General features: G+C 32.7%; 3 protein-coding genes across 3 annotated transcripts in view; 1 reads left to right on the forward strand and 2 right to left on the reverse strand.

The window, feature by feature from the left end:
- The window catches only part of LOC124532604 (angiotensin-converting enzyme), a 177831-nt gene that overhangs the window by 16537 nt on the left and 134572 nt on the right, over positions 1 to 26722 (forward strand). The window contains exons 6-9 of the mRNA XM_047107590.1: positions 238 to 407; positions 819 to 943; positions 13923 to 14166; positions 18234 to 18332. Of these exons, the coding sequence (XP_046963546.1) occupies positions 238 to 407; positions 819 to 943; positions 13923 to 14166; positions 18234 to 18332 (638 nt within the window). The remainder of the gene's footprint in view (positions 1 to 237; positions 408 to 818; positions 944 to 13922; positions 14167 to 18233; positions 18333 to 26722) is intronic.
- LOC124532608 lies at positions 1865 to 7616 on the reverse strand. Its single transcript, XM_047107595.1, has 3 exons — positions 7508 to 7616; positions 2590 to 2751; positions 1865 to 2204 (listed from the first exon to the last, which is right to left on the reverse strand). The coding sequence occupies exons 1-3, from the start codon at positions 7566 to 7568 to the stop codon at positions 1993 to 1995; spliced, it is 435 nt and encodes a 144-aa protein (XP_046963551.1). The 5' UTR covers positions 7569 to 7616; the 3' UTR covers positions 1865 to 1992.
- Positions 19303 to 20962, reverse strand: LOC124532605 (proline-rich protein 4-like). Its single transcript, XM_047107591.1, has 2 exons — positions 20823 to 20962; positions 19303 to 20573 (listed from the first exon to the last, which is right to left on the reverse strand). Exons 1-2 carry the CDS (start codon positions 20832 to 20834, stop codon positions 19449 to 19451), a joined length of 1137 nt encoding a protein of 378 aa, XP_046963547.1. The 5' UTR covers positions 20835 to 20962; the 3' UTR covers positions 19303 to 19448.

Here is a 26722-nt window from a genome sequence, read left to right on the forward strand (position 1 = left end):
CAAAATTACAAGACAGAAAAACTAGTTCAACCACTTGCTTGAAATACATATGAGACGATAATTTTTCTTCGTGATAATTTTAGTTGACAAATAAAAATAAGTTGTTGTATGAATTTTATTTTTATATTTTAATAGAGGATTGATCGCTAAGACTCGGTACTTGCAACCCTTAAAACTAGCCACTAAACCAATGAGTTGGTGTGAAGAGTTTAATGACAGTGAACCTATTTTTTCCAGGGTTACACACCTGTAACGACCTTCCAGCTGGCTGAGGAATTCTTCGTTTCTATGAATATGTCAGCGATGCCTGATGACTTTTGGGCACTGAGTGTTCTCCAGCAGCCAGCTGACAGACAAATCCATTGTCAGCCTTCCGCCTGGGACTTTTGTAATGGACATGACTTCCGGTATGTTATATTACAAGAATAAATACATTTTTAGTACATTCTTTGCACAAACGGAACATATTTTCGTATAGTTATTAATAAAACAGTAAATCTTTGAAAACATTTTTTTTTGAAAAGTTCCTTACTTTCATGTATGTCTTTCATGTATTTCATATATGTTCATTAATTTTTAAAATCTTAAATTAAGTGTTAATATTGGTTCGTTTTATATTATAGTGACAAAGCGTCCAAGTATATATTTTTTGGATCTGGTAATTTAACCAAATTATCATTGAATCAATTAAATTTTTTTTAAAAAGAAATCGGTATATTTTTTTTTCGGTTAGTTTTGTCTCAACAAATATATAATAATCAATTCAAAATCACTTGTAAATTATAAAATGATGTTAAATAATTATTATTTATTGAAAGGATCAAGATGTGCACTCACCCTGATATGAAGGACTTGATTACGGCTCACCATGAAATGGCGCACATACAGTACTTCCTCGCATACAGAAACCAGCCTAAGGTCTTCAGAGATGGTGCTAACCCAGGTTAGTTATTAAAATATTTAAGACCGATTAAGAAATAACCTTTGTGTGCAACATTTGTTTGGTATGAGTTATACTTTTGGAATATTTTGCGGTATTGATACCCTACTTGGTACGTATCAGTCATCCATTTATTTTCCTAAAGTATAATACAGTACCTTTATTATATTGGTAAAGATGCATCCTCTCTCTGCATTAAATACATTATGTTTCCTCCTCCTGTCCATGTTTCATTGGTAGGTGACGCCCATTCGGTTATCATATATGTATATTCAATAAGTGGCGGCGCAAGACCGAATCTTAATGTGGGCAAGATACAGTTTGCGAGGCCCTTGTTTTTTTTACAGTCCTCTGATCCCAATGTTATGTTGTACGTTTTCAAATTTCGGGCGGCACTGGCTAAGACATTTTTTTTATCATTACATTTTCCTTAACTGGACATCAAAATATATTTATTTAACTTAAATTTGAAAATATTAATTATTGCTAACACTGTTAAGTAAAGATAAAGTAGGTGTCTGTAATTTTGTTGAGTTGAGTTTATTTTATCATACTTTTCGGACTTAGGTTGGTGGATAATGTAGTAAAGGTTTGGATGTTATATTGTTATATTGGTAGTGTTTATTTGACAATCAATAAGTAAGTGTAATGCTTTTATATTGAATAAAGGAATTTGAGTTTGAGTTTGAGTTTGAATCGCATTTCAAGAACTTTAGTTCAGTAGTAATATAGGCGTATTAATCGAAAATTTATTACATAGACTATAAAAAGTTTGGAAATAGTATTTAATGCTCTGTATTAAAGACATGCGGCGTATAGTGGGCTTTATGTAAAGAAACAAAACGAAAACATACATTAAAGAATTCCTATTATTACAAATGTATTATCATAAAAATGATTCATAAAATAAATAAATAAAAAATATATAATTCTTAACACGATTTAATTCTCAGGCGAATACATATTTAATTATTTCAAGTATCTGGCAGTTACAAGTTACATAATTAATAACATTGTTACAAAAATAAATACAAGGAACACTCTGGTTAAGATTATAATATATTTCTCAATTGATATAAGCCGAAGGCTGTTAAAATTAGCACCACGCTATGGTCAAGTGTAGGAGCTGCGTTACAGAGGTCTGTGTCGCAAGTGCAGTATGTCACAAAAAGATCGCCGTTGCCGGTTTGTCTCTTGCACATATGTACTCCTGTCTCTTCCTCGAGGAAGCCACATGTCCTGACAATTCGTAAAGTGCCATAAACTGTGAAAGCAGAGATGTAATAGTAAGAAAAAGTTGCTTACATTTATAAATATTAACTAATATTCTTTACTAGTTGTGCCCGCGACCTTGTACGCGTTTGAATTTAACAAAAAAAAATATAATTTTGTAGTTACTTGTTTTTCAGTTTCTCCTTACTATATCAGTTATCAGCCTGTGAAAATCCCGTCAAAATCAATCCAGCCGTTCTATAGATTAGGCGGAACAAACAGACAGACCGACGAAAAATTGTAAAAACACGTTATTTTGGTATATGTACTGTGTATACATACATATGCATTGAGTAAAAAAGGGCTATTTTAATATTACAAACAGACACTCCAATTTTATTATATGCAAAGACAAATTTATAATTACAAATACTTACTCTCCATTTTAATGACGCGGCAGAAAGTCGGTGCAACAGGGTCTATGTGCTCCGGGGGATCCCTTAAGGAGCAATTCACGACCCCGAGGCTGAATGGGTCGAATTTCTCTCCGCATCTGGGATCGAACGCGCTGTTACAGTCGTAACAGAATATTGAGGAGGCTGTGACAAAAAACAATTATTACTAGTAGTTGTCGACACAGCTTCCCGAATAATGGGAGGTACCACACGACCAGACTTGGCAGACATTTGTCGTACAGGCATCTATACAGACTTACAAGTGTGAGTAAAAAAGTCTATCGACAAAATGTCTGACTATTCATTGCCTCCGCTTATAATTTTGAGGATGCAGAGTTACAGAAGAGTCGAGATGGCCCAGTGGTTAGAACGCGTGCATCTTAACCGATGATTGCGGCTTCAAACCCAGGCAAGCACCGCTGATTCATGTGCTTAATTTGTCTTTATAATTCATGTCGTGCTCAGCGGTGAAGAAAAACATCATGAGGAAACCTGCATGTGACAAATTTCATAGAAATTCTGCTACATGTGTATTCCATCAACCCGCATTGGAACAGCCTGGTGGAATATGTACCAAACCTTCTCCTCAAAAGGAGAGGAGGCCTTTAACCCAGCAGTGGAAAATTACAGGCTGTTGTTGTTGTTGAGTTATAGAAACAACTTTCGTTGAAACCTCGGTCCGAATAGTTCTAACCAGATTTGGATATAATTCATTAATTTTTCAGTAAAAATATAATCAATTAATAACCATTCCCGATCAATTATTTTGCTCCAAATAATACTATACGGACTTTCAACTTTCGTGAATAGCTCCGATATGTTCCTGCAAAGCTCAGACCTCTCTAATACACCAAGTTTTATCTGTGCTGCTAAGTTCAACAAAATAATTAATAAAATTCAATAGAAGTCTCTGCCAAGTCTTTTAGTTTGTGGTGATGACACCTACCATAGGGGGTTGGTTGTTAGGTACTAGGCATAAAAAGCAGCCTATGTCCTATCTAGGAATTGAATCTTTATACCAAATTAAATCGCAGTCGGTTCAGTAGTTTGGTTGTGTAAGAGCGAGAGACAATGTTACCTTCGCATTAATATTATTAGTGTAGATGCGTACGAAGGGCGCGTCTACTAATCCGATTGAATCTGCAGTTCTACTAACTGCATCGACGTAATTTCTTCGACGCATGTATTCCTCAAATGTTATTATTTTATGCCGTACTACTAGTAAATGCAATCCAGGTTCGCGGGATCCCGAGTAATTTTTCGGGGTACTCAATTCCGAAGCAGAATATTCCGATATTCCGAAATATTTCCGAAGCAGAGAATGACGGGATTTGATGGCAATGGTCAGCGATGTTATGCTTATCCGCTCGGGACGCTTTTTTCACGGATGAAGAATACGCTATCCTTATCGATTTGGAAAATACATATAAGTGAAATTGGCTGTTTAGGTAATGTGCCGTCGAGATATAGATTTAATTAATACAGAAAAAACGTTGCGCTTCATGATGAGGAAGCTAGAATACTTAAAAACTCCTCTCTCAAAAACGTTGGTCTCTCGAGAAATCGTATCTGCGAGCGTCGCATAAAAGTAACTGCATCGCTATTATATTTGAAATATCCAAAAAAAATATATCAAGATGATTTGGAGCAATGGAAATGCGGCGAGATTTTCCAATTGTTTTTTAAGATATTTTTAAAATCACCCCTAACTACGTTTTAATCTCATTGAGCTATACTTACTATTGTTTTGAATATGTTAATGTTAGTAAAACTGTTAATTATTCAGTTAGTAATATTAAAGGATAAAGACTTTTTTTTCTTTCAAATAATAGTTTGTTTCAATTAACCTCACTAGCAGTTTTCATCGTATTCAAACATGTCAATTTTTCAACCTAAATGAGATCCCGAAAATTTTGAATCCCGCGGGATCTCGAATTAATGTTCTCGAGACGGGATTGCATTCCCTACGTACTATCTATGCCCAAAACCTTGTAAGCGTTTGAAATTAAGAAAAAAATATATTGTAGCCCAAGTTAGTCCTTATTATTTTATTACATAATTTCTATTATTATTGGTTATCTGCAAGTGAAAGTCCAGTCAAAATCGGTCCGGCCGTTCTAGATATTAGCCGGAACAAACAGACAGACAGACAAACATTGTAAAAAATACTATTTTGATATATTTACCTTGTATACATACATATGCATTAGTAAAAAAGTGCTATTTTAATATTACAAACAGGCACTGCAATTTTATAAAATGTATATAGATATAACTCAATGGTTATAAAAATTCACTATCTGATACCAAATTGACAATTAGTACCAACTTCAATAGACATTTAATTCGTTGAAAAACGTTAGCAAAAATGTACGAATAAACTAAAATGTATCAATATAACATTTTTATTATAAATGAAATTCATTCAATAAGAATGGCCCTATAAGAAACACGTCCTATGACGTCCCTTAGACAACTTAGGTTGTATATTCTCATTCGTTGTTTAAAAAGCCACTACAAACAACACAGAACATGGAAAAGCTCGTTCTCTCGTTAGTTTAATATATCATTTAAAATAAGACAAATTAAATAGTAAACTTACATATTATTTAAAAAGTTATGATCCGGCTTAAAACCAATTACTCCCGGATACAGCTTTTCTTTTTTTTATGTGCACTTTAAAAAAAACTAATTGACCATATCTTTAAATAATTAAAAATCCATGAAAACGATTGCTCAAGCCATGACTAACGTCTAAAAATAGCAGATACAAAGTAAAACAACGTTCTTTCTATATTTTTTACTCTAAACTTCCTTTCACATACAAATATAACTAAAACGTCAGTGAATTTGTTTGTTACGCCTTAATTACTCAACCGGGCAGAAATCTTGCATTTTCATTGTCAGGATACAAAAAATACTACCCAATATCTGACCGCGTGTATACTAATAATAATAATTTATTAGTGCAAAAGAAATGTTACAAAGATTACCTTATATATTTGAGTATACAAAATAAGTATGACTACTGTTAAATATGACTATTAGCTAAGTACTCTATTTATATGTGGTTTGACACTTTAAAAACAGTGAAACTTATTATGCTTTATGAGTTATTAACATAACCTGTGTTAAGAATAATTAGCCCAACCCCTAATGGAAAATTAAAAGTAACATTAAGTACATACATACTACTAGTTTAGTATACTACTATATATACTACTAATAGTATAAATAAACCACAGCGTTGTTTATGTTTTCCATATATTTCGGGTATTTAGGTATTAGGAAATATAATATCTGTCATGAAACCTTACAATTACGTCTGAATTGGATTAAGTGTTGTGTCATGTTGAACTTGGCTCGAATTCGCTACGTGACTGTTGTGACCATAAGTTCTAATAATAACTGACATTGAATTATAATTTGCAGACCGTCAGGCTGTTACATATTTTATTTAAATGAGTTATATTTATGACTTGGATGAATAAAGTACAAATACATTATTATAGATTTAGATCGATGCTTTATATTTAATCGAAAATTTGCTTTGAAATAAGAAGAAGAATATTTGTAGAGTAATAATAATATCTTTTACTTGTTTGTCAGTAGTTTTAAATTATATGGAATTACAATTGCTATTATATAAAAAAATAACAATAATAAAAAATGAAAAAAGTTTATATTTTTAAGACAATTATTTGTCTTTTTTTATGATAACTGATAAGATATTTGAAAGAAAGAGACGGAACTATTAATCACCTCCTAAAGAATATTCATTATTAGTTAGTATAGATTGAATAAGTCAACTTACATTCACTAATTACTTCATATACTATGTTCTATTAAATTATTCATGTAATTATAATGTGAATATATATACAAAGAAGCTTTAGAAATGAAAATGCTAATTTTGCGTTATTTTAAATGGATATGTTATTTTTTAATAATAAGTTTTTATTGTCTATAGTAAAATAGTTATCAAAAGTAATAGCACGAATCACTTAGAGTTTATAGTTCAAAAAAGTTACATCACACAGAAACACTTATGACTAATTAACTTAAAAGGTACCGATTAAGTGAAGTTACTAATTAAGATTTGAAGGAGAAAAACATTATATGGCTAATTATCCTATTATTTTAAAGACATATCATATATATCATAGTATATGGAACAGTGTAGTATTAAACACTTTTAAAATGATGTGTTCTGTGACGATTTATTACGATGCTTCATACAATATATATGTCACCGTAAGATTCCAATGACATATATCTAATCTTACAATGACATATATAAATATACAAAGGTCAAACTTGTTAAGTACTGTTGAATACAACTTATGTCCGATAAATGATTTTATAATGGTCATCCTATTAAAACCGCTTTCGAAGGACATGTAATTCAATAGGACAACCTTCCTTTAGCAATTTAACCCCCTTGGAAGAGAGGTGATTACATTTTAAGCAATCATTTAATTATAAAATATAATAAACATTATTATATGTTAAGTAATTAAATTTGCAGTTAATTATTAAATTTACTTGTTGGTAGGGCTTTGTGCTAGCTCGTCTGGGTAGGTACTGCCCACTTAATCATCAGTTATTCTACTGCCAAAAAACAGTACTCGGTATTGTTGTGTTTCGGTTTGAAGGGTGAGTGAGCCATTGTAACTACTGGCACAAGGACATAACATCTTAGTTCCCAAGGTTGGTGGCACATTGACGATGTAAGGAATAGTTAATATTTCTTACAGCGTCATGTCTATTGGTGATGGTGACCACTTACCATCAGGTGGCCCATATGCTCGTCCGCCAACGTATACCATAAAAAAACTTGTAATTATTTAGTTTAGGTTGAATCAATAAATTATATTGAGTAATTAAAATACATGCTTACCAAATTTGAAGCAAAATATCAGTGTTATTAACACCCCTACTATATTAAGTTTTGATAACATTTTTCCAAACTGGCAACACTTTGAGGGGTGTATGTTTGACTGAATTACTCTGATGCCACGATAGGATAATTTAATTACCACATGACTGTAGTCCAGTGACAAGCTATATTTTTTTATATTGAGTAATATTCAGAAGCGAATTAAAAATATTGACCAATAAAACTTGTATTGCATAAATAATATATCATGGAATAAATCCGTAATGTCATAATTAATTTATTGATAATTAAAATAACCGAACCCATATCCATAAGTTTATTGTTTCGTTATCTGTGGACACTAATTAGTATATGTACAATGAGTAAATCAAATGGTTGTATATGATTATGTCAGGTAAATATGGTGAAGGAAATTCGATTTGGAACAATGAATGTTTAACTTTATATCAAATATTTTGGCAAATATGCTATTTGGTGCAACGAAATCACATGCCCTTAGGCATTGGTACTACATCTACTAGGAAATATTAATTATCATTTACAACATCAATGCTTCATCAACTTTAGGATCATAGTTGTTATGTTCTTTAGTTACACTGGTTCTCATAATGTTGTCTTAAATTTTCGCGATTATTACTCATTTAAATAAAACTAGTTATTACGGATTTTAATCGCGTATATTAATTATTTTGGACATCCCGACGTTTCGAGCACTTTACAGCGTTCGTGGTCACGGGTAGACTAAGGTGACATTTGTCTATTTGAAGAACAAAGGAAATATTATTAACAACTACCGCCAATGATTTCTAATATACGCGATTAAAATCCGTAATAACTAGTTTTATTTAAATACACTGGTTCTCTTAAATTTCTAACTGGAACATATTTAGTATTGCTGTCTGGCAGTAGAATATATGATGAGTAGCGAAGCTTCCAGTGGTGTAAAACTTTAATCCCATTGACATTAAGTCGTACAAAGGTGTCACACTGCCAAGGAACAGATTAAAAACGATCGCATCAGGGTTAAATAGATTAAAACCATTAATTAGATATTAACTATTTATATATATTAATTTTAAGATTTTAAAAGTATAAATATTTACGAGCTATATATATGTATATATAACTGCTAAGGCCTTGAGCCCATAGACATGGAATTAACATTATAAAACCAAATATACGATATCCACAACCCGCAACAGCGCGATATTTGAAACATTTTCTATCTCGGAGAACCCTGTGGAACTTTTTCCGGTGGTTTTTTTTCGACATCATCTCTTGACTCCTGCTCATTTGCCACCTATACTACGACTATATCTTTGCCCATTTGTGAAACACGACTGACCGTTCAAGCGAGAGTAGAACAATACTTTCTATTGCGCTTGGTGGTATAACGGCGGTGGTATAACGGTGATCCCAGTCGCGTCTGCAAAATATCAAATCTGCTGTTACTTTTGTTTGGAGTTGCAATATGCAGTAGTTATCTAGTATTTTTTAATGTCATACACAATTGTTCGTTACATCCGCATTAAACATACGACCATTTTGTTTTATTTATCATTTCTATTGGATCATTTAGTTGGATAAATAAAAACTAAATAAATAATATTTAAGTAACTTAGTAATTAATATATGTTTATTAATTTCAACTTGTAACTACTTATCAAAAATACGTTCATTTTCTTAAGTTAAATATCAAGAATATATATGTTGACCACTTTAGTAGCTTGACCTCTTGTAAACCAAGTATGACATATAACGTAGAGCTCAGGTTAAATTGGGTAATATGTTATTACATCATGTTAGAACGGTGTCACTATCACATGTAAAATATTCGTATTGCTATTCCTAACATCTAAACCATTACATTACAGTGACAAAGTTTTAACTTTATTGTTTATACTAAACACGTATTGTAGGAAGTTTTGGGATATTTTAGCATTCGCAACTGCGTCTAGGCACAGATTTACATAATTATCTTTTCCCCATATTGCGACATTTGGTTCGAGCGTGTCGGATAAGTATGATACAGCGTTTCATTGCGCATGCGTTCGACTGATGTAGGTGAGTGATTTGCTGACAATAAAATCAATTGACAGAAATGTTCACTGACAACTTCACAGTTATTTTACCTTTGGCTATTAAGTTGTCCAACTTGTCCTATATGTTGCCATAGCTTCTAAAATTGCATTAAATTAGGAAATAGTGGTAGATTAATATTCGGTGGTAGTTGCAGAAAGACATGTGAAGCTAGCTGTCCTACATAAACATGTAAATAATTATTTCTATCTGAGCCAAATGGAGGATATCATTTTTTTTAGTTGGAGTTGACATGGTTGCTTTTGAAGTGTAGATCCTTTACGAGACGTAAAGGACAGTGGCTCGATATGGCTCGCTAGGCTTGATATGGTCATTTAGCAGAAGAATAATTGTAGTAGACGTACCTAGTACCTACCTAGATGGACTTACATAAAGCCCAACTACATATATGTATTTGATGTCTAGAAAAGAATTTAAAGATAAGATGGCGGGTTAAATTCCAAGGCATGAGTCAAATTTGTTGTTATAATTCGTGTAGGGTCGGTTTTAAACGGAAAATCTTGAACAAACCTGCATATTGATTTAGATTGATGATAAAAACAACGTAGATCGAGAGGACAGTTTTCTGTGAAATTTAATTTATCCAAGTTGTGATTGTCAAGAAAAAAATCGTTTAGTATAAAAAGTATAATTAGCTGATCGACTTACAGAGGCTGTATTAGAAAATCTGTCATATGTTATTATTGTGAAACTTGATCTATTATATCATACGTACCGTACGCGTCGATGCGTACAGAATACTTTTCTCCTGTTTTTGCAAAAATATTCATCGATATCGACTTCAATGGATTTTTTTTTATCATAGACGCTTTTAACCAAACAAACTATTCAACTGTATATTGTATTTGCATTGATAACAAATACATACGTTTTAAAACACATTAATTCTATTTTTGAAGTCGGTTAAACACTACACTTCAATTTATTCCACACATAATAGTGAATTCACGGAAATTAATACTAACGATTACGGTATTGTTATGTAACTACGCGCATCTCGTTTGTGGACGTTCAGAGATATAGATATAGCTAGAAGTGGCTTGGATAACTTTATTATTCATGTTCATAAATCATTCTTGAAAATATTAACAAAATATAATTACCTAAGCATTTAACTTTCTCAAAATTTAATATCAAACTAGTGAACTGCCCCGGCTTTGCACGGGTGAAATACTGATACTAAATATACAGAGTTTATTTACGACATTAGAAACTTCTATAATTATCAGTGTTTCTTTACAAAATCACTTTGTCTATTAAAATACCCCGCATCAAAATCATTTACGTAATTTTATAGATAAAAATCTGAGCATACATAGGAACGGACGGCGGTAAGAGATTTAGTTTCATACTATATAATGATTATGAACAAAACGATGTAACAGTTTATCAAGTAACCAAGTATCAATCAAAATAGAAAGCTCTATCGACTCTTAGAATATACCTTTAATCAAACTTGCGCTATAAAAATAAAACAGGTAAGTGCAATTAGGTATAATAGTTAAAAGAATAATATTAAATTTACTATTAATTCTTGCTTATAGTAATAAGTATCAATAGACTTAATTTAATTATTAAATAATTAATCAAGATATACATAGGCATATCTAGATGTTCTAAACTCTACATCATTGTTATTTTTTTTTAAACTATCGCGAGCAACGCGGTCAAGTTTAACGAAGTTTGTGTTTAGTTGAAATTGCAAGTTGAATTACTAATAAAGAACGCGTGTATGTTTTCTCTTTTATTGCCGAGTTACATCTGCGCTGAATGAAGACTGGATTCAATGATGTAATATTCAATAGAGCAGATTGAAGTGTAATATTTGTTCCGTTAAATACGTATTTTTTTAATATTAGACCAAGATAACATTGTATGTAAGAACACATATTTTAAAACACTTGACAGCGATAAGAGCTGAGATGGCCCAGTGGTTGGAACGCGTGCATCTTAATCGATGATTTCGGGTTCAAATCCACTATATACATATATGTGTGCTTAATTTGTGTTTATAATTCTCGTGCTCGGTGGTGAAGGAAAACATCGTGGGGAAACCTGCATGTGTCTAATTTCATCGAAATTCTGCTACATGTCCATTTCACCAACCGGCATTAGAACAGCGTGGTGGAATATGTTCCAAACCCTCTCCTTAATGGAAGAGGAGGTCTTAGCCCAGCCGTGGGTAATTTACAGGCTGTTACTTTAACAGCGATAGTCCAGTTGTTAGAACTTGCGTGTTAACTGACTGTAGACACAGATCTGGGAAAGTCCTTATTCATTTTATTTGTTTTTATTATTAACTAGCAATCTGCCCCGGCTTCGCATGGGTGAACTAATGATCATATATATAAACGATATTATGTCATATTATCCATGTATTGTAAACAAGAAATGAAACTCTTAAATCAATCTTTCTAATAAAAAAAAGCGTATCAAATTTTGTTGCGTAATTATAAGGATCTAAACATACATATTGATAGACAACGGTAAGCGACTTTGTTTTATAGTGTGTAAGGATATTATTTTCAACGGTAACTTAATACGTTTGTGCCTAATATACTTGGAACCTAATAATATGAGCTCAGCAGTAACACAAATACAGGCTGTAAACTTGCTTTAGTTTTCGTATTACATTAACAAAAATATCCAACATTATTAATTATTGGACTATAAATGATAGCCACTATTCTACGAAAATATAATCCAAAGACATTTTTAACTTTAAAGAAATGTCACCACAGTTCGAGGAATTTAAAATAATTAATTTAGTTAATATGACACTCAAAATCAAAATATACTTTATTCAAGTGGACTTTTACAAGCACTTTTGAATCGTTATTTAACAATTAAGTGTTTAGCTACCACCGGTTCGGAAAGTAGATTCTACCGAGAAGAACCATCAAGTAAATCAGTAGTTACTCTTTTTCAATATAAAAAAAATACAGTCATATTAGTTAATACAATTATTTAAATCAATATATCCTGCCTGGAAGTCAACAGGTAACACTGTTCTAAAATCTCTCATCATCATGAATCTACCTCAACGAGGAGGAGGACTTATCCATTGAACCATTTCAGCTGGTATATTATGATAGCTTTCTAGATAGTATCAACAAAGATCTGGTATCATATCTCAGTGACCGGTTTCACATATACGTATATTTATTGGATTAAAAAAAACCGTTGTTTCCGGCACGCGCCCGGCTATCGAGAACCATTTCCGCGTTCGCTTTCTCGATATCTTTTAAACTCTTAGATCTGTACACACGACGGTGCGCCCCGCAAAGCTGAATTATCGGAAAATTGGTATCAAATATAATCGAATTTAAGTTTTTTCGCTATAATTTAGGCCTCCTCTCCCATTAAGGAGAGGATTTGGAACATTCTCACCCCGCTGTTCCAATGCGGGTTGGTGGAATGCACATGTGGCAGAACTTCCATGAAATTAAACGTATGCAGATTTCCTCACTATGTTTTCTTTTGCCGCCGAGCACGAGATGAATTGTAAACACAAATTAAGCACATATAGGTTTATAGTGGTGCCTGGGTTTATAGTCCGAAAATCGTCAGTTAAGATGCACGCGTTCTAACCACTGGGCCATCTTCGCTCATTAATGGGGAGGATGCCTTGGACCAGCTGTGGTAAATTTACAGACTGTTACTGTATTAATAATTTAAAGATTAGTTTTCACGCACATATATCTTATAAGCACGTATGTGAATCACACCAATGTACGCGGATCAAGGTGGAGAGGCGCGCCCTCGTGAATAGGTCTACGTGATCTTACCTACAAGTGTATGCTTAAATAAAGTAGCGTCTTCTTACTTCAAATCTCAAATGAAAAACACAAGAAAGAGAGAACTATGTGTAAAAACTATTCGTCTTTTGTTCGTATGATGAACTAATCGTTTGGATTGTATATGGCATATCAAGTCTATTTACATTCATATACATATAATAGTAGTCACCCTTTTATAATTTTCATTTGTCAATTCTAGGCAGTCGCTCATGTTACATATTATCCCTTTCGTCTATGGCGCAACGCGTTCATACCAAAAGAAGGAGAGAGAACTAGGTTAAAGAGCTAGGGCAAAATAGGTTTAGTTAGTATAAAAACGTCCTTTTTTTGAAATTCATTGTGATATGAAATTATTTCGATAGTATTTTATTTTTTATTTTATTCAAAATGAAATATCAGGAAATGTAATTTTGATGTAGATGAAATTGTTTGATAGTCATTTATTGCTACTCTAGTCAAAACGAAAAAGAAACTTATCATAATGGTAGACAATAACAAAATATTTTTGTTTACAGGTTTCCATGAAGCAATTGGCGAGGCAATCGCTCTATCAGTGTCTTCACCCCGGCATCTCCAGACTCTGGGCTTGATACAGCGCTCAGTGGATGACACGGCCCATGACATCAACTATTTATTCACACAGGCTATGGACAAATTAGCCTTTCTACCCTTCGCCTTGGTTATGGACAAATGGCGCTGGGACGTCTTTAGCGGAGAAGTCAGAAAGGAACAATACAACTGTCAATGGTGGAGGCTCAGGTCAGGAGTTGGCATTATTATAGCTATCCCTTACTTCCTATCTCTTTCTCATTTAGTATTACACCCTTAAACAAACTAAGTACTAGCAACTATATAACATATGTTTAGCCCTGCTCTTATTAGTGTACTGAAATAAATATATGTATTTTTTATTTGTTTTACCAGAACACGATATCACATATGGTACTACTTCTAAATTTCAGATTCAATTACGTTTTGCTATTATTTCATTCTTACTAAATAGATAATTTAAATACACATTAAAAAGGCCGCAAGATGAGACGATTATTATGTATTAGATAATGATAATTGCTAATAACGCAGTTCTAACGTAACTCGGTTACATACACACGCTTTGCTGCGCAAGGAAATTATGGCAGGTTGGGTCACGAGCGATCTGTGTTGCTTCATGATTTAAGAACAATCTACATGTAAACATTGATATAAAAAAAGACAATTTTCAATTCATTAAGAAACTTTGTTTTAAATAATTATTATATCGATACGATCCATTACATGTAATAATTAAAATAATCGTTGTAAGGGCTAGCCCGTCTGGGTACGTATTAAAATATAAAGTAATAAAAAGCAATGTGACCAGTAAACTGTGATCCTGTAAATAATATCTTATTTTGGGCGGAAGCTTATTCTCTTGATATTAAATCAAATCAATCAAAATAAACTTTATTCAAGTAGGCTTTTACAAGCACTTTTGAATCGTCATTTTACAATTAAGTGAAGCTACCACCGGTTTTGAAAGTAGATTCTACCGAGAAGAACCGACAAGAAAATCAGTAGTCACTTTTTTCTATCAGTTAAAAAATACAAAGTCATGCCAAGTTCACTCAAATATTATTCCTCACCTCCTCAAGGCTTGTAAGAGATTGTATAATTTTTTTCCCTTGGAAAAAGATATTTACACGTTACCTTCCTACACATGGATTCTTTGAAACAGCTTGTAGCGGATATTCCGGTATTAAATGTCTCTTAAGATGACGTCACAGGTTCACTTAGGCATGCTACCATAATATCCCGAATATTGTATTAAAATACAAATGTCCCGAGACTGAACCATATGAATATATCTATGTTTTAAAACAAAACAAGACAATAGGAGTAGTAACAGTTACGGAAAGTAATGTTTTTGACCCTAAGGTATTCAATTGAAAGAGAAAGTTGAGCAGATAGATTTAAATAGTGTAATTTCAGAACACGAAGTAGAAACCATTAACTATTCAACTGTCTGGAATTGAAATTTTAAACGGATTTATTGAGAATTGAATCAAATGGAAAAATCTATTGACATAATTAAGTTTCCAAAACTATTTCCGTTAAGATAATTTCGTAATAACTATGTAAATTATCCTGTTTTATCAAATAAGTTTAAATTCCGATTAATCTCAATTTTTAACTATATATAGATTGATTTACAAAAGCATTGTGAATTGAAATATATAAAAAACAATCATTCGATTTTATTATAGTATTTTGTAATAAGACTATTATTAGGCGGTTAGTTGAGACAGTTTTGTAATTAATTATAAGTAAGTACTTATGTGCACACAATATGCTCTGTAATACCAATTGCCTTATTTGAGAGTAGTTGCGATCAATATCGATTTTGAGGACATGGCCATTGGAAATATATTTCATATCAGTGCTTCCATCACAAAAAATCTTTTTGGGCTCAATATTAATTGTATTTCCAATCCCGATGTATGTATATCGGTAAGTAATGATTACGACCTAAAGTCAAATGGACGTCCTGGGTCTTAATTTAAAATTGTAGTAAAGTAAAGTAAAATAACAGCCCGTAATTTCCCACTGCTGGGATAAGGCCTCCTCTTTCGTTAAGGAGAGGGTTTGGAACATATTCCACCACGCTGTTTCAATGCGGGTTGGTGGAATGCACATGTGGCAGAATTTCGATGAAATTAGACACATGCAGGTTTAATCACGACGTTTTCCTTCAACGCCAAGCACGAGATGAATTATAAACACAAATTAAGCACATATGTATAGTGGTGCTTGCCTGGGTTTGAACTCGCGATCATCGGTTAAGATGCACGCGTTCTAGCCACTGGGCCATGTCAGCTCTTTAAATTGTAATTATAATTAATGCCCGGTTTTGAAATTACTACCTTCGATTACATATCACATTATATCGATCTAGTAGACTTATAATTTAATTTAACTTCTCACATTCAAGACCAGATATGAAAAAATGCGGTTAAAAATTTAGAATGTCCATCAAGCTTATTCGTTCTAGAAATGCATATGCAATATTAGACGTTCCATACAATTAATTATACATCGTGCAAACATTTGCTCTAGTTCGTATCAGAAGAGGTAACTGCGGTCGGAGCCCGGCCTTGACTCTTGAAAACGAAGTTGAAAGTTTTATTATGTGGTGCTTGGTATGGGCTGAAGCGGTTTTATTTAAACTCTTTAAATTCATGAGCACTACTATGTCTTAATTAAATAAATAATAATAAATTAATAAAGTAGCTAAAGCACTTGTGTTATAGAAAATCAAAAGTAATGACGGTATCACAAACATCCAGACTCAAGCCAACGTAGAAACTAATGAACTTTTCCTACCTCGGAGTGGCGTATTCATGAAAACCCGTGTACGCACTACTCGACCACAGAGGTCGTCGTTTTAATTAAAAATTGTGCGCAAATAACCACACTAAAAAGATTTACTTTCCACCCAATATTGTTAGGCTATAATCTTTTAAATTGATGCTGTTCCATTTATTCTAGAAACATAGCTTCTGTAATATAAGTTGATTTATATATATCACATATAATTATGTAAGTTAGATGATTGTATTGACAAACTGTTACGATTTAATACAATATGGCGTATAAAATTACATTAATAATAATACGATTTTGTTACAATCTAATTGGTCTAACGTATGGTAAGCCGCTACTTAAATGTAATGTTATATAATATGTTATAATATTAATGAACATTAGAATTTGAATGGTAATATAAGAAACAATCATCTTTGAAAGATTACCCCAGTGATAATTCAAAGTGTAGGTATTTATGTATGTTTGTTACTATCCCAAGCAAAAACTAGTGAATGATTTTTAATTAAACTCTACAATAATATAGCTTCTAAATCAGAATAATACATAGGCTATAATTTATAAAGATATGGTTTGAATAATACCTGACTACGTATCCTTAAAGCATAAGCGAAGCCGCGGGAAAAACTAGTTAAAAATATATATTTTTTGACAACCTATCTGTGGTCCGTGGATACAAAAAACATGCTAGCATGACTTGTTTTACGTGTTCTTAATTTATATTTCACCTCATATTTGCGATAGATTACAGTATCGTGTAGCCTTCGATCAACAGGTATTGTTGAGAGAAGGTGGCAACTTACATTTGTTGCTTAAAATTTTGTCATATTCATATAGAATGCGCTCTAGAGTAGCTTTTGTGAAAGTAGTTCCAGCCAAAACGTATTAAGAAGACGTTCTTTTCCAAAGGGTACTTGTGAGCCAGGAATTACAGTAAATCTTAACTTTCCTTATATGTATTGGCATTGTGAAAAATTGTCGAAGCACTGCCAACTATCAAATTTAAGATGACTACAAAATATTGTTGTGACTACAAGATAAATATATTTTTAGTAATATAATTTATTTATTTATTGTAGAGGTAACGAATGAGCCAATTTTTATGGTATAGGTCAGTGGACGAACAATTGGATCGCTCATAGACATAGTTACTGTAAGGATAATGTACCTCCAATCTTGAGAGCTAAAATGTTAGCTCCCTATTTCCTGTAAAAAACAATACTGAGTTTGCGAGTTTCTGTTTGGCGATAGAATGTCTGGCACAAAGCCCTATCACCAAGTAAAAAAACCTAGGTCACTCACTTTTCAACCTCGAATTAAATAATGTTTTGACGTTTATTAGTAGAATATATTTAGGTGGTAAAAGACTAAACATAACGAAAAACTAATCTTAATAATAATTTTGGATATATGTAATATGTATGTTAGCCTTTGAATATTTGTCTGATGTTTGTATTCGTTTACAGAGAGCAATATGAAGGAATCAAGCCGCCAGTTCTTCGTTCAGAACTTGATTTTGATCCTGGTTCGAAGTACCACATCCCAGCCAACATACCCTACATAAGGTAAGTTTATTTATAAAATTCAAATATTTTAATGGTATAAAGATAACAAAAAAAAAAATTTTTTTTTAAATAATATCGTTACGTTTTTAACTCGAATAAAGTAACAATTTCACCGCCTTATAACAAATAATAAAAATAAGTACTTAAAAATCCACTGGTGTTTGCCTGGATTCGAACCCGTAATCATCGGTTAAAATGCACACGTTCCAAACACATCCACATTGGATTTAAGTTGAATAGTTTCTATATAATAAACTAACAATGATACGTCAGAGATATTTTTTTTTGTCATTTTTTATGACAGATAGGTAATTTTAAACACATACCCGGAATGTGTAACGCATCTGTTGTGTTATGTAGAGCACATTCACTTCATACGTTCTTTTGTTTCCGAGTCACACGCCAGAAACGCAATTTCGTAACAATTATTATGATCCGTTAAGTCACACCTCATACTTGTCTGTAATCCGAAACCGTATACATAACTTGCATGCAAAATTCTACCGTTCTATTTTCACCTTGTAATCAATCTTAGAACGATTATTGATTGCAAGGCATTATTCGTTCTAATTATATTTATTAGTCAATCGTTCGATCGAATATTGATTTCAATAAAGATATGCCTATGTTGTTGATTAAATTCATGTTCGCTATTTCTATCGTTGATGTGGATTAGTCGATGTAAACAGCTAACGCATTACGTAAATTTTTATGTAACTCAAGTCAACGTACATGTTAATTTGGTTCAGCTTCGCAATGAATTATTAACTTTTATAATAATGCCTCCTAATTATAAGTATATAAGAAAGTGAAAATATTCAAAATTTACAAAAAAATATAAATCTAGTTTTAATTTAATTGTTCTTTTGTAGACTGTCGAGTACTCAATATTAAATTATTTGAAATATTTCAAGCTAGATTCGTTTTAATAATAATACTTAATAGGAAAATGATAAATAAAATGTAAATAAACGTTTTATAAATGTATATTTTAATACTTTCGGTATTGTATATGTACATATCCAGTCCTGTGTTTAAAATAAAAAAAAATACTTATTCGACGTCTAAACACAAATCAACATTAAAAGCTAACAAAAACAAAAGAGATCAGTTCTACTAGTGATGGTATTCGTGACCACCTTCAAAGCCTCCATAGTGACCTTCGTAGCCTCCTTCTTGGCTACCACCGCCTCCATGGATCTCATGTTTCTCCTCGTGGATGATTGGGACTGGGACTTTGACGGTGTATGGCACGTGCTTCTCGACTGGATAAGCTACGTGTTTCTCGATGTGAACTGGTACAGGCCTGTCGACTAGGACGTTAACGGGGATTGGCACTTTCTTCTCTACGGGGTAGGGGATGATCTTCTCAACTGGATAGGGGTGAGGTACGGGTACCTTTACTGGCACGGGCACTGGTTTGTCGACGTGTACGGGTACTGGGTTGTCAACGTGAACCTTAACGGGGTAAGGTACTGGTTTCTCGACTGGGTAAGGCACTGGCTTCTCGACGTGCACGGGGTATGGCTTGTCTACGTGGACTGGCACTGGGTTATCGACGGGCACGTGAACAGGGTAGCGGATGATCTTCTCGACTGGGTAAGGTACGTTTACTTTCACTGGAACCTTAACCGGGAATGGCACCTCCTTTTCAACCGGGTACGGATGAGGAACTGGCACTTTCACGGGCACAGGAATATGCTTCTCTACTGGGTAGGGTACGTTTTCGTATACCTTGACTGGAACAGGTCTGTCGACATGAACCTTGACGGGTACTGCAACGTGTTTTGTCACAGGGTAAGGCTTGGAAATGTACTCGGGCACTTTGATGTACTCCTTGACGGGGAAGTGCACAGTTTTTACGACGGGGTAGGGTTGAGGTACGGGCACTTTGACTGGTACTGGCACACGTTTTTCCACGGGGTATGGAATGTGTTTTTCCACTGGGTAGGGGACTGGTACATTCTTAACAACCGTTATGGTTTTCTCATGATGTTCGTGTCCGTAACCACCATCCGAGCCTCCGATGTCTCCGCCAAATCCACCATGGTCGCCAAATCCTCCATGGTCACCATATCCGTTGCTGTCCCCGAAACCGTGGTCACCGTAAAAGTCCGAGAGACCTCTCTTGTCCTGTTTTTTGTTTTCTTCAACCTGTTTTGGTTCAGCCTTTGAATCTTTTTCTGCCTTTTCCTCTGCCGTGGCCAGGCTTATAGCCACGGCCAGGATTAAGGAAGATCTCTGAAAGAGAAAAAAAAAGTATGACTAAAAATTGTAAGTTAAAATAGATTCTTGGTTTTATTACTCGGTATAGAGAATAATAAACACTATGAATATATATGAAACAAAAAATTTTGGCACATATGAAATTACTCAGATTTAATAATGTATTACGTAGTCATTTTTTTTTAAATAATATAATTTTAATTTATAATTATAATGAATACATAGATCGTATGCATATATCAGAATATATTTAAATTTACTAACCAAGAGCCTCATGATCGCTTTGTATGTTGTTCAGCGAAGGCTGCGCAGGAGTGTAGTGTGTGAGACGTAGCCCGTGGTTTTATACTGAGAGTAAGTTCTTTCGTTGATCAATGAGGCAAACACTTTCACTCATACAGCCAGCGTCCATGTGTGAGTGTATATGATGTTATATTTTTTTTTACCGGCGATTTATAGTAAGAAAATTTGGTTTGTTAATAAGATTTCTCAATTTTCAAGAGTTACATTAATTAAAGAACCGTTGAGCTAAATATTTTATAAATCGTTATAATAATAGACAGATTTTCCGGATTGTCCTTCAAATATTCTAGAATATAAATTACAAAATAATTTAAATATGAATTTTATTAATTTTTTAAATTTAGTAATTTGACAACGGATTAATTATAAGACAACACGACGTCTGAAGGCCGTATCATAGTGTCATGTTTCTATGATATTTAATACATATCGAAAGGTATATAAGGGCACCTTATTACTTTAAGTTAAATTAATAGAACAATTAAGAGTAACAAAATGTTTTCAATATAGTTTACCTAGTAATACTATATGTGTAGACTAGATTATTATGGGTTGCTTTTAATATTTTGATTAGGTTTTGGAAATAAAATGATTATATCTCAATTATCATTTTGTTATATATTTGTTTAATATAGCTTTATCAGCTTCGGAATGTTATATTAGCAAAAAGAAACGACTAGAAATTTATTATATATGTTTCCACAATTAAGATAAATATGTTTCAATACGTTTTGTATTACGTTAAATTTTCCGACCATTTATTCTTTATACAAATTATTTCAACCAAACTTTAATACTTATAATATTGTTATTGACTATATACCAGACAACACAATACATTATGTAAATAGTAATCTATAACAACCTTTAATTACATACTAAAAATCGTAAGTAAATAGGTCTATAAATCATAAAAGAGTAATAATTTCTATCGAACATCGGCACGTAACAAGTGGAGCTGGGTAATGAGCCGACTCAGATCTTCCTACGATGTGTAGCGTAATAGCAAAGTGGACGAAACCAAGGTGAAATACCTAACTTTGTTTTAATGATGTAACATACGTTTTATTGATATACGTAATATTCACGTATAGTACGACAAAACTTAGATGTAGCATCGGCAAAGTTCGTAAAACCGATCGCATCCGAATTGAGTACGCTATCCCAAATTATCAATATTTATTTCTCATGCGAATATGATCTTTGTATAAACGTAATAACTTATAATAATATCATATGACCTAATATATTCGTCAATTTGACATGTCGATTTACATGAACTTGCTTTCTCTGCGCGAGAATCTATAGCGACGAATAGCGTCGAATGGCGCGATAGGGAGCTATTTCTATTGGTCCTGTGAATCGGCAGTAATCGGTTTTATTTCCATTCCATTACATTTTCCGATACTACATCTAATTTGTGTCGTACTATACAAAAACAAAATCGAAATATTTGGTAATAATTTACATTATTCGTGAAATATATCGAACAAATTATTATGCTTTATATCATAGTACTACCAAAAATTCATGTATCATTTTTTATGTATTTCTTATGACTTGAAAGATGAGTGAGCCAGGATAATTATAGTATAACCCAATGGAAAGCAAAAACGTCCTCCTTTTTAAGGAAACTTAGTTCGTCGATACACTTGACAGAGTCTTATCCAACACTTACAGGTTTCCTCACGATGTTTTCCTTCACCGAGCACGAGATGTATAAATACTTGCTTTGGGTTGTAACACAGAATCATCAGTCATGATTCACGTCTTGTAATCGCTGAGCCATCGCGCCTTTGATAGCATATTGAGCGGAAATGTATTTGCGACCAATTATCATAAGCCGATATATTTGGAAAGGCGATTGTTTGCTTTGCAATATAATTAAAATGGGATGAAAAACGTTTTTCCTATTCTTTAATAATTCATCATGATACAGTGTGTTTCAATTTTATTTAACTCTGTAATAGATCAGATGTGACTCAGTTAAAAAAATTAAAAGGCTTGGGAAACTTTGAGAATGTGTGAATATAATGTTGTTTCTAATTGTATCTGAGAAAGACAAAATGTTTCACTTGTGTTTATTCGTCATGAATAGGTAAAATAATCGGTCATGAAGTAAAACGTCGTAAGTCATGCACAATTGTGAATAATTATTACATTTGGCAAATATTAGATACAAGATAAAATTCCGTAGAACTTACTGGAATTATAGTGAGAGGAACTCAGCTGTGGAAATTTCCCTTAAAGTACTTGTTACATAGCGTTACTAATAGCTAGTATGTATTAATTTTCTATGTTATAAAAACATATGTGCATAATTCTATGAAGATCTTTATTATTTACTCACGAAGGCGCGCCCTTCCATTTTAAATTATCGGTTTTTAATCAAATAAACTTAACAAATAGAATTTCATTTGTTTTTGTCGTATTTGGTATAACACACACACTCAAAGACATCTAGTAAGAACGATTGTTACTCATACTAATGCAAGCCACAACAACAACAACAACAGCCTGTAAATTCCCACTACTGGGCCAAAGGCCTCCTCTCCCTTTGAGGAGAAGGTTAGGAACATATTCCACCACGCTGTTCCAATGCGGGTTGGTGGAATTCACATGTGGCAGAATTTTTATGAAATTTGTCACATGCAGGTTTCCTCACCATGTTTTCCTTCACCGCTGAGCACGAGATGAATTATAAAGACAGATTAAGCACATGAATCAGCGGTGCTTGCATGGGTTTAAACCCGCAATCACCGGTTAAGATGCACGCGTTCTAACCACTGGGTCACCTCGACTCTCAATGCAAGCCAATAATAATCTAACCTAGAGGGGCGCGCCGTCGTGGATAGATCTCCATTGTATGTATGAGGCTTACAATAAATTATATAAATGTAATTACTGTATAATTACAAGCGATTAACATAACTCGGAATATTTTGGAACTAATTATTAATTAAAAATTAACATTTGAAATGTTATAGAAATCATAAAACGTATTATAATACAGAATTATATAACAATGCACTATAGAAGTATCTTTGTTTACATTTTTTAGATTGTAAAAAATTTGGTAAATACCCGTCTCCATACTTTCTGGAATTCTGAAAAGAAATACTGAATACCCACCCATTGGTCTCTATTATTTTACCGTTTGCCATCAACTGATGAAAAATAAGATTGAATTCAAATTGCTAAAACCAACTCAGGCCTCCATATTTATGTGGTTATATGCTAATTATTTCAAGTTTCACAGAACTCATATGTCATATATATGGAAAAATATTATATTATTAAAAATGGTTTTGTGAGAAAATGTGATAATAACAAATATTTAGTAAATTACAATCAAGAATCACATTTTGTTATAGATCGTGGTATTAGAAAAAAAACACAATTTAATTACTCCTGTTAGTCGATTGCATTCAATCATTAAATCTTTTGAGGAGCTATATATAAGGTCTTACAATACAATTCCATAAGCCGTTCAAGATAATTCTGTTGCCTAATAAAAAAAATTAAATAAAGGGGGCGAGTTGGCAATACGATTTTATACAATTCATGAGTTCATGGATAGCACACATTGGGAATTTAATGAATACCTCCTGCCTATGTCGTATCATAAAATATACGTAAAAAAGCTCAACATTTAAAATATTTCCCAAACAGGGATGAGATTTCAATTTTACAACCAAGGAGAAATTGTAATTGCTTGTATCTTGATTAAAGTTATTTGATTTGATTGATTTAATATTTAGTGTCTTAAGACATACACGATTAAAATACAATAGTATACTTTTTGAATCTCTTTTGAATTCTTTATTCTCTTAGTACAATTAATCAGAGTTATTATTGATAATTTAAATTTTAATTGGAAACTTATTTGTCAGTCTTACGATGATGTTCCATTGAATTGATTTCGAGCGATGATAAAGAAGTTTGTTACCACACGAAACGCTTTTAATACACGCTTTGTAAAATTTTGGAAAATTATATTAAATGTAAATATTAAAAAAACATAATCAAATCAAATTTCATTTCACCTAAATTCTGCCACATGTGCATTACACCAACCCGTATTGGAACAGCGTGGTGGAATACGTTAAAAACCCTCTCCTTAATGGAAGAGCAGGCCTTAGCTCAGCACTGGGAAATTTACAGGCTGTTACTTTATTAAAGAATCTATACTTAAAGTAATAGTCATTACTGATTCAAAGATTAAGAACAATTATTATTTAACGATGAATAATAGTTACGTCATATCAATTTAAACTATAGGAAAGCTATTAAGTAGGCTCCAATAATTTTAAATGATTTTGCTGAATTACTAATCGATGTTATATAAAACATTTGAACATAAAAATACCATATAAATGTCTGTAGTACTATTTTGAAAATTGATAAATTTCATTTAGTCAAAGTATTATAAAAACAGGTTTCATGAGTTGTTTGAATAAAAACATGTATTCTTTAGTACTGTTAATGGTCACTTAGGGCAGAAAAAGATAATATACTTGTCACTACAAAATAGTCAAAAAAACATCAGAATTAAAGTAGCGGCTTATAAATTGCTAAGCATCTGGTATGCGATTGAGTTATTGCTTCAAGCTATAATTAAGCACTTGATGATAAAAGTATTAAAATAAATAAATCGACGATTACCTAACCCGCTAACTCGGTTACCCCCATTCATAACGGGTCACAAGAGGTCAAATTGTAATAGTTGTTTATATGTTAGTTTTTTATTTGAGCTTCTTGGCTATCTACATTTTAATCAGATGTATTAAAAATATAATCGCTTTGGTTGCATTTATGTTTAATTTAGTTATTCTCAAGTTTTAAGACTTATGATTAGATTAAGAATATATCATAGAATATATATGTTGTACTGTTTTGTAATGTACGGAAAAATATTAATGTTTTTATGAGAAAATGTGATCCTCATAACATTAGTACAAACAACAAACACAATTTTGTTACTCCTGTTACTCGACTGGATAGAGTCAGTAACTCTTTTGTGGGGCAATAATGTATACGTTGTTACAACAGGATCCCAGAAAGCGTTCAAAAGGCTTCTGTTGCCAAATAAAAAAAAAATGTTAAAGAACGCTTATGTGCTAAAGTATACTATACCATTAGCGAGTTTATGTTTGATAGCACACCTTGGGAATGAAACGATATTTCTATTCATATAAAATTATGTTGCTTGGCTAAGGCCTCCTCTCCCTTTGAGGAGAAGGTTTGGAACGTATTCAACCACGCTGTTCCATGTCGGGTTGGTGGAATACACATGTGGTAGAATTTCTATGAAATTAGACACATGCAGGTTCGTTAACGATATTTTTCCGATATTTGGCCAAGCATTCAGCGGTGCAAGCCTGGGTTTGACACCGCAATCATAGGATAAGATGCATGCGTTCTAACCACTGGGCCACCTCGGCTCATAGACCTCATACTATCTATTAATTATAAAATAGTTCCTGCTTTATATAATATACTTACAATTATGATATTTTAGCAACTAAGTTGAATGAGAAGTAATGAGATTCAAAGATTAACATAAATTACATTCTAATGCGTAATTCAGTGAAAGCAATGATTTTATATATTTTTCGTTATTTAAGTATTAAATAAGCTCATCTACACAATTCAGGAACAAGGATACCAGGATGAGGCGGTCAGCTCAATCGCATTACTATTTGTATCCTATATGCCTTAAATTGTTTGCTTAAAAACTCATTATCTCATAAAATAAAACGTAAAAATCCGTAAAGTGTACTGATTTGATAAATATAGGTCAATTTATGTAATTATTAAAAAATGTCACAACCTATAAATGGCACTGCTGTTTTGTTGGT

Source organism: Vanessa cardui, chromosome 9, assembly GCF_905220365.1.
Source record: "Vanessa cardui chromosome 9, ilVanCard2.1, whole genome shotgun sequence".
Taxonomy (NCBI): Eukaryota; Metazoa; Arthropoda; class Insecta; order Lepidoptera; family Nymphalidae; genus Vanessa; species Vanessa cardui.

What these genes read in the sequence shown, in the direction of transcription:
- LOC124532608 (XM_047107595.1), bottom strand. Translation starts at nt 7,568, where the DNA reads ATGTTATCAAAACTTAATATAGTAGGGGTGTTAATAACACTGATATTT. An exon ending in GATATTTTGCTTCAAATTTG is followed by an intron (nt 2,752 to 7,507) that starts GTAAGCATGTAT and finishes TTTTTGTCACAG; the next exon opens with CCTCCTCAATATTCTGTTAC. An exon ending in CCGCGTCATTAAAATGGAGA is followed by an intron (nt 2,205 to 2,589) that starts GTAAGTATTTGT and finishes CTGCTTTCACAG; the next exon opens with TTTATGGCACTTTACGAATT.